At 30.2% G+C, this 8,793-nt stretch overlaps 1 protein-coding gene across 1 annotated transcript; it reads right to left on the bottom strand.

Annotated features, from left to right (window-relative positions):
• Window positions 1-3,362: 3,362 nt before the first annotated feature.
• Window positions 3,363-4,825, bottom strand: LOC111886981 (uncharacterized protein At2g23090). Its single transcript, XM_023883215.3, has 3 exons — window positions 4,667-4,825; window positions 4,479-4,519; window positions 3,363-3,664 (listed from the first exon to the last, which is right to left on the bottom strand). The coding sequence occupies exons 1-3, from the start codon at window positions 4,740-4,742 to the stop codon at window positions 3,545-3,547; spliced, it is 237 nt and encodes a 78-aa protein (XP_023738983.1). The 5' UTR covers window positions 4,743-4,825; the 3' UTR covers window positions 3,363-3,544.
• Between the last annotated feature and the right edge of the window lie 3,968 nt (window positions 4,826-8,793).

Here is an 8,793-nt window from a genome sequence, read left to right as displayed (position 1 = left end):
AAAAAAAAAAGGTTTCTGATAGATTGTGAACCACCTGTAGATGAAGGATCCACATGCATCATTTCATTTCTTTTTAAGCATTTTTTTTTTCAGTTCTTCAAGTTGTATTTTTGCAAATTTAGCTCCAATTGGTCTTCATACTTGGCAACTCTTCATTCCAAATCCCAAGCCTACAATTAATACACAAGCACCACAAATCGCTAACCTAAGCTTTGAAAATATTTAACAGACTTCAAATATTTTTTAAAAAACAGAAGAATTAGTTTACTTATGATTTATTTTATAAACTGTGGAATCGATGGGGCCATCCTAGTACTTATATATATATATATATATATATATATATATATATATATATATATATATATATATATATATATATATATATATATATATATATATATATATATATATATTCTTTATTTCTTATTATGCAAATTTGGTCAAAAGCTGAATATTAAGAGGTACAAACCATTAGTGCATCATGTACAATGACTTTATGCATTAAAAAAATACTGAATCTTATCCGGTCAACATTTATGAAAAAGTCAAACAAGATGATGATAAGATTTTGAATTGGTCAAAGTTTGACCAAATGTTCTTCATATCCATTTGAATAAGTCTAATACGATATATACGTTATAAAACATTTCATATAAACTGGAAGAGGCACATTTGTCTAGCATTCGTCTATCATGAATGCCTAGCCATTAACCGCAAAACATTGGTTCTCTCTCATGCTCGCTATCTCCTCCTTTGGTTTTTCTTTCTACTAAAATCGAATGAGCCAAAAATGCCTTACGTTTAATCCTAGCCCATGTATAAGAAATCTCTATTTGTCCGTCCTTTTGTTTAACAAATTTTTTATGTCATTTTGTTAATTCGCACCCGTCGCTTTGCGCGGGTAAACGACTAGTATATATATATATATATATATATATATATATATATATATATATATATATATATATATATATATATATATATATATATGTTCTAAATAATGTAAGGCGTGGTTTGACGGCAAGGTAAAAGTTAAGCAATGGCAAGCCTTGACGAGCCATGACGTTTTTCAAGGCGTAACTATATTATATACATTAAAAGATATATAAATCATATAATTATTGAATTTTATCAAATATATGAAGTTTTTAGAAGTATTATATTGATATCTAATATAAAAAGTTAATAAAAGCTCATTTATTTTAGGCCCGATAAAAAACAAAAAAAACTCACGGCTAGAAAAAAAAACTCGCGTCATAACATGATAAGGCGCGCATTGACACGTTATTTGGGTGTCACGCTAAACAAAGTCGCCTTGGACGTTTTCGTAACGGCTACACCACGCCTCGCGCCATGACACGCTTTTTAGAACCATATATATATATATATATATATATATATATATATATATATATATATATATATATATATATATATATATATATATATATATATATATATATATATATATATATATATATATATATATATGTGGTTTGGATCCGGCTGGTATTCAAAAGTGGGTAGGAACCGCAATAACTATTCTTCACCAATCATTTCGTCAAGGGCACACACATCAAACCCACTTATTTGGTCATGATGTGTTCGCACACGACACACGTCCATGGAACATAATACGGTCTCGAGAGAATAATCATGTGCAATGAACGTCCAGAGAACGTTATATTAATGAGTTTTTCTTTTCTTTTCCGTTTATTTTGTTTTTTTTTTTGTTTAAAAAATTTTCAAAAAAATAAAAATAAAATAAATATATGCTTGGTTTTAATGTTTTTAAATATTTTTTTTTGTTTTTTAATTTTTAATATTTTTACTACATACTTGAAGATACTAGGGTTTTTTTTTAATATTGTTTACTTTTTCTTTATCTTTAATTTTTTAAATTAAATATCGGTTTGAGTTTGTAATGTTTAACAATTATATATTTTAAATAAAAATAATATTAATGATCATAATATTTTCCGTTCACTTTTTGTATAATCATATTATTTTTGGATCATAAAATTTTGAATCAAATTATTTTGAATAATAATATTTTGAATAATAATATTTTGAATTATAACGATATTATGCATCATATATTTTTGGATCATATTAATTTGGATTATAATACATTGAATTAAATAAAGTTTTTGTTCAATACAACATTTAATTATTATATTTTTTGAATAATTTAATTTTAAATCATAAAAAATATAATAATTAATGATTATTAAATATCTGAATCAAAATAATTTTTGATCATAACAAGTTAAGGATCATAAACATATTGTATTATAATATTTTTGAATGATCTCTATTTTGATCATATTATATTTAACATTTGTTTTAATAACTTTTAATCTTTTAGAATCAAATTTGGTATCTAAAACATTTTTATTTTTTACAAATTTTTTTTACAAAGTCATTAAAATAATGAGTAGAAGTATTTCTTTAATTTTTATAATTTTTTTGGAAAAAATTTTTTCTAGGTTTTTTTATAAATATATATAAAAAAAACATTATTTCAAACTTTCTTGATAAATTGATATAAATTGGCAGATACAATTGTCATTTTGTACGAACCAAACTTGTTAGTAACTAAACATATTGATATCAAGTATACTTGATAGAGGACCAGTAGAATTTTTGTTGTACCAACTCTAATTAATACGGTACACGGTTTAAGATAAAATATATCGGTAACCCTTAAAGAGTACCAAGTATACTAATGTACAACTCGATTCTAATTGAACATATTCGTTGATGAGTCTCTCATTGCTTAAACTTTTCACTGTTAGTTGGACTACTATAGATCGACATCTTAAGAGAGTTTACATGATTTACAGAACTGGATATTTTATAAATTTATGTTTTTAGTATTATCTACAAATTACTCGGTCACATTGTTTATTGACATCGAGAATACTTGTATATCGTGAACGATAAGTCAATTCTAATGTCCTACCGCCTTCAAAGGTCCACTCTAATGCCAAATAACAAGTCACTTATTTAAAGTGGCTTTCAACGACTCTTAACTTGTTCTTAAGTCACTTATTTAATTATATCCAAAAACAGATCAGTACAACTTTTATGTTTAACTACATTATTGTGATCACATCTGGTATATCATAAACAAATATATTTAATCATATTGGATACCACATAAGGTGTGAACACTACCTTATTTTACAGTCTAATAACATAATGAAACATAGAAAATTGAGGGTTATTTATTGGTGATCATTTTGTGAAATTATCTTTCTATTATGACAGAATTACCTTATTAACCTTGAAAACAAGTAGATTTGAAGAATTGACGAGTTTGTGTAGGTAGTAATTTGATGCAAAAACATTATAGATGAATATGCAATTAGAAGCAGGTGTCATTTTAGTAGAGCTTCTGAAACATAAGATGCAACAACACAGACATGATGATATTCATATTATAGACATATACTACTGTCATTCATTCATTCATTCATTCATTCAACCACATTTCACAGTAACCAACCAACCACACTTTAAAACCTTCTTTCCTTTTTCATTTCTTGAGATGAGGGAAACAGGCCAACACGTCAGCTTTAGGATGTTTTGCTTCAGCATGTTCCCTGCATTTCACCTCAGATGTTGTGCAAATGAAAGTTTGCATGCACACCTTGCACTGAAATATCCAATCAAACAACATTCATAAGCCCCGATAAGTTAAAACTATAACCTTTTTAATAATGTTAATCTTGTAAATATGTAGAAATTCAAGGACATTTTAGTAACTTGGCACTTGCCCACTTGACAGGCTGTTTTTTATGATGAGGATGAGAGGGTTTCTTCACAGTAAAAGTGGTGTAAATCTTGCTAAGAAAATAAGCCAAAAGCTCAACAGAATACCTAAACCTGGTTATTTTGGATGATCTTAGAAAAGCTTCTAAAGAACAAAGAAAAAGCTTCCTTTTGCAATTTTCCTGACAATAACCACATCAATGGGTCCCACTAGATCCTTAGAAGAGAATTACACTCCCTAGATCCTGTCTAGAGTTTCCAAATGCAAATTCGACATGAATTTTGTTGTAAATTCAAAGAAAAAACCATCATTTGCGTACCTAGGACCTTCTGAATATTTGAAGTTAAAGAATAAATTGTTTGACACCAAACATTTTAACAGATAATCAACTAGCAGCGATTATTTCATCAAAATCTGTGACAAATATCGACGGATCTAAAAGAGCACTACTATGATGGTCGTGTGTGAAAGTCGTAAAGAACTAGATAGATCCTATCTGAAAGTCGTACCACAAAGAGCTACCAATTTTCTAAATGAAAATGACGCGTTATTGGTGTGTCCAATAGAATCCCCAAACAGATGATTTACGAGACATCACAAAACCGATCATCAAAATACGATTGTTTTAGCTAATTTTGATAGCTTTGTAGTCATATAATAAAATGATTGTTGATGATTCAACAGATTAAGACCAAACCTGGATGTTCATAGCTTTTTTGTTGGCTTCAAGCTGACTTCCTGCGAAAGATAACATAGATAATCAGTCGATTACAGAGATCAAAGCATAGGCATCATGACATAGCAGGATCATAGATTAGATTGCCATATGTTTCACCGATCGGAAGGAAAGGGGGATCGGGGAAGGGTATTTGAGTAAATACGTACCTTTTCCGGCAGCTTTGGCCTTCTCCAAGTTCTTCTCACGGGCCATCTTGGATTTCTGAGCATTTCCGCCACCCATGGCTCCCTGATCTCTGCCTCTTTGTCTCTCTCACCCACCGAATTCAAAACCCTAATTCTACAATTTGGTGCGACTCTTTGGATGGAAATGGGTAGATATTTATACCCAATTATTTTACCGATTTGCTCTTTATTTATTTTTATTTTTTTCTTTATAGCTTCCGTATCTAACCTTTATTCGTCAAGTATATAGAATTTAGTTCCATCTACACGGACGTCTATAAATAAAAGAGGATTATTTAGGCCGAAAGATGATAGTAATGTTACGTAATATGTTTTGAAAGAGATAATTACTTAAAATGTTAATATATTTTTTGATTTTTATACATTTAGTTATTGCGTTTTTTTTTTCTCGTTCATATTTACCCTTTCAACTTGTTAAACTGTGTACATTTAATCATTATGACCGACTACTTAGGTTAGCTAGTAAAAATGATTTGACAAGGTAATATATTTCTCATTTTGTACACATTTAGTCATTATTATTTTTGTGCACATTTAGTCAATAATATATTTTTTTGTTGCAAAATAAGTCATTTTTGTTTTGGTACTCATTCAGTATTTATGAATGATTTTTTTTAGGTTTTTCTTACGACATCTTACGTGCAATAGCATATGGTAGTGGGATAGGTTGAGGTGGTCCTGCTATATATTGTAGGCCAAGATACCTTGTGCGGGTCGGCTGTAAGTTGTAGGCACGGAGGCTCGAGAAGAGTGGTTGGGTTAAGGCGGCATGCCAACAAACCCTGGGTATTCCAGTCCGATGACTGATTGGACCTGTTACATGTTGGCATTCCAGTCCGATGATTGATTGGGCCAAGGTATTCCAATATGATGAGTGTGGGCCCGTTATGCATGATAATACATTTGTTGTACATACTCATCAACAGTATTGAAGATTTTGCGTTTCTTATATTACTCTGATTTTCGATAAATGTATTTTGGAATAAACGTTTTTTCTTAATAATGGATTTATAATTAGGGCGTTTTGACTTAAGATGAGTAAGTTCTATGCATTTAAAGTGGAATGGAAAATGAGCAAGCCGGAATGGATTTAACTAAGGAATCTGATGATATGTAGGAAACATAGCGCATCTATAAGGGGTATCCAGTACGTTTAGGTGATTTCAGTAAGAGCATTGTACTATGCAGAGACAGATGCGTTGCATGATGGTACACGACACAAAGAAAGCATATTTCCCAAAACACATGGTCACTTAACTAGATATGGTGTGTCTAGTAGTTGAACGTGCCCGTTCTAGCAGACTTCATTCATGTATGTCTTATGTAAAACATATCAATTGGGAATCATTTTCCTTAAACCTCGAACCAGAGCCATGCTCTCGAGTTTTTTGGTTGGGAAGAAGGGAGAACTTGAAGCAAGAATGAAAAGGGTGTAAGGATTTAGATATAAAGTGTATTAAGGTATCTTGTTTCCTTTGTATTAAGCTAATTAGGCTTAACTACTTATAATCTTAAAAGAGTTATTAGAACTCAAACCAAAGCTTGAACTTACAGTGTGATTCTACTATTAGTACAAGAAACATGATTATGAGTGTAGTTAATGAATTCTACAGTTGAATTCTTAAATGGGTTAATTGGGGTTATAAACCCTAATTAGTGAAACTGATAGGAATGTGAAATTTAGCTTATGGCTTAATGAATTAGGTCACCTAGATGCTATATACACGAAGCTTAGTAAGTTTTGTGACACAAAGTTCTCAAGTAAAGTTAGTGATCAATTAAGTGATCATTTTGATTATGACTAATAATTAAGCTCTAAATGACCTAGGACAAGTTCAAATGAGATTGGTATGTTATATGAATAGGATTTTGGCAAGAGATTGATAAAGTGCATCAATTAGAGATTTAAGGCCAAATTGGTAGTTAGTTTTCACTAACTAAAAGAGGTGAGTGCACGTGGATTTTATGGGTACATAGAATTAAAAATATTTTATGTGAAAATATTTTTATATGTAAGTCTTTGAGTCCCCAAGTTTACTGATTTGATAAAAGGGGAAAATTGGTAATAGTATGTTTAAAATATTAGCATACCATGTTTTTAAATGATTTTTAGAAGGGTATTGCAAGTTATTTGGTATACAACGTTAAACTGGATTTGGTTACTCATGATGAGTTTTCATTATGTTATGATGTGAATGCATTCATAGTTTTCGCGATAAGGTCCGGACATGTCCCATAAGGGGACGTGACGACAACTATTGGGATGGTACTTCCCATAGATAATTTTTTGGGGTGGTACTTCCTATAGATAATAGTCGTGACTTGCCTAATTTGACAATGAACTCGATATGATTTGTTTTCTCGTGGGTAGACAAAATCTGGCAACTTAACGACTACGAGTATAGAGTCTCCATAGGCGCATATCATTTGCATGAGTTTACATTTTGAGGCAATAAAGTCCTCATATGCATGAGCTTATGTTTTGATGCAATAAAGTCCTCGTATGTGTGCGTTTATGTTTTAAGGGTATAGATTCCCCGTATGTGTAAGTTGTTTGTAAATTTTATGTTTTATGGGTATAGATTCCTCATATGTGTAGGTTATCTACAAAGTTATGTTTGTTGGAAAGAGTGTCTAATGTCATAACTATTGATAATATTTCTAATGACAACATAGTCTTTTGGGTTGCCCTTAAGACCCAATTAAGCAATTAAAAGACAAAATAATTTAAGAGAAATTAGTTTATTAATTTGTCATGTTATGATAAATTAAATAGAAATTATTTCGAAATTAATTGGGAATTAATTAATCAATGGAACTAAATGTTAATTAATTAAAAATTTTAATTAATTTGAACATTCCAGAAGTCTAGGGATAGGGGACGATTTTTAAGATAAGTTATGTCATGGTTTTGAAGTTGCTTTGGGATTAAATAGTTCGAAGCCTATAAATAGGGACCTAGGGATCAAACCCTAGATGCTTATTCCTTCCTTGAAAATTCGACCTCCTCCATTTTGCCTCTCTTTGGAAGAAAATAAGCCCTTTATGGTTTATAGTTTTCGTTTTCCTTATTCGCTATCTAGGGTTTATTGTTTTTCTCTCTTGGTGTTTCATGGTTTTGATACAATTAGAGGGATTCTACTTCGGGTGTCATGTAAGGAGATCTCTAGCTTCACAATATGTATGCAATTTTTATTACTTTTGTAGTTGCAATAACAGAATGAACTTAGATCCTTATAGGGTGTATAAATACATAAGAATTCTTATATGATTTCGCTGGTTATGAACATATATTAGTACTCTTAAAACCTTTCAGTGGTATCAGAGCCTTAGTTCATGATTATTTGCATTGCTTTATCCAAACTGATTTGAGCTACATCTCGTTTATTGTTAGGATTTTCAAAATTAGGGTTTTAGGGTGAGAAAGTATGATTTTTGTTTCTTATGTATGTTTCTATTTAGCTTGTTCCCTAAGCTAGGGTTTAATGACCATATGCCTAAAACTAAAATTGAAAAAGAAACCAAAACAAAAAATGGGTGTGTCAATCTCCTGGTGTTTTTGCTGCCTTATACCCCTAACCTGCTCAATAAGTTTCCTAAGTTGTTTTGCAAGAAACCAAACTTGAAGATTTTTTCGAATTTTGGATATACCTCATTTATTTAATTATTGTTTATAATAGGGATTATAAATTTGAATATTAAATTTTTATTAATTATTAACATTGTGTCATCGCATGTTTAATTTGAATTAATAAAGCACTTAAATTTAACTTGTTTAAATTTACCTATATATGTTAGAAGAGTGTATGTGTATGTGTGTGTGTGTGTTTGTATATATATATATATATATATATATATATATATATATATATATATATATATATATATATAACATTGCGTCATTGCATGTTTAATAAAACATCATCGGTCTTACCGCGACTAGGCTCAACCACTCTAATGCTATAAGAGAAGTTTAAAAAGGTTTTTTAATTCCTAATGAGGTTGGTTTTTAAAAGCTCATAGCTTATCACCCTCATCACCTTTTTCATTTTGATTGGAGTTACCGAAAGAGATTAATAGGATAGTGT

Source organism: Lactuca sativa, chromosome 4 (assembly GCF_002870075.4).
Source record: "Lactuca sativa cultivar Salinas chromosome 4, Lsat_Salinas_v11, whole genome shotgun sequence".
Taxonomy (NCBI): domain Eukaryota; kingdom Viridiplantae; phylum Streptophyta; class Magnoliopsida; order Asterales; family Asteraceae; genus Lactuca; species Lactuca sativa.
This window is presented reverse-complemented; position numbering and strand designations above follow the sequence as displayed.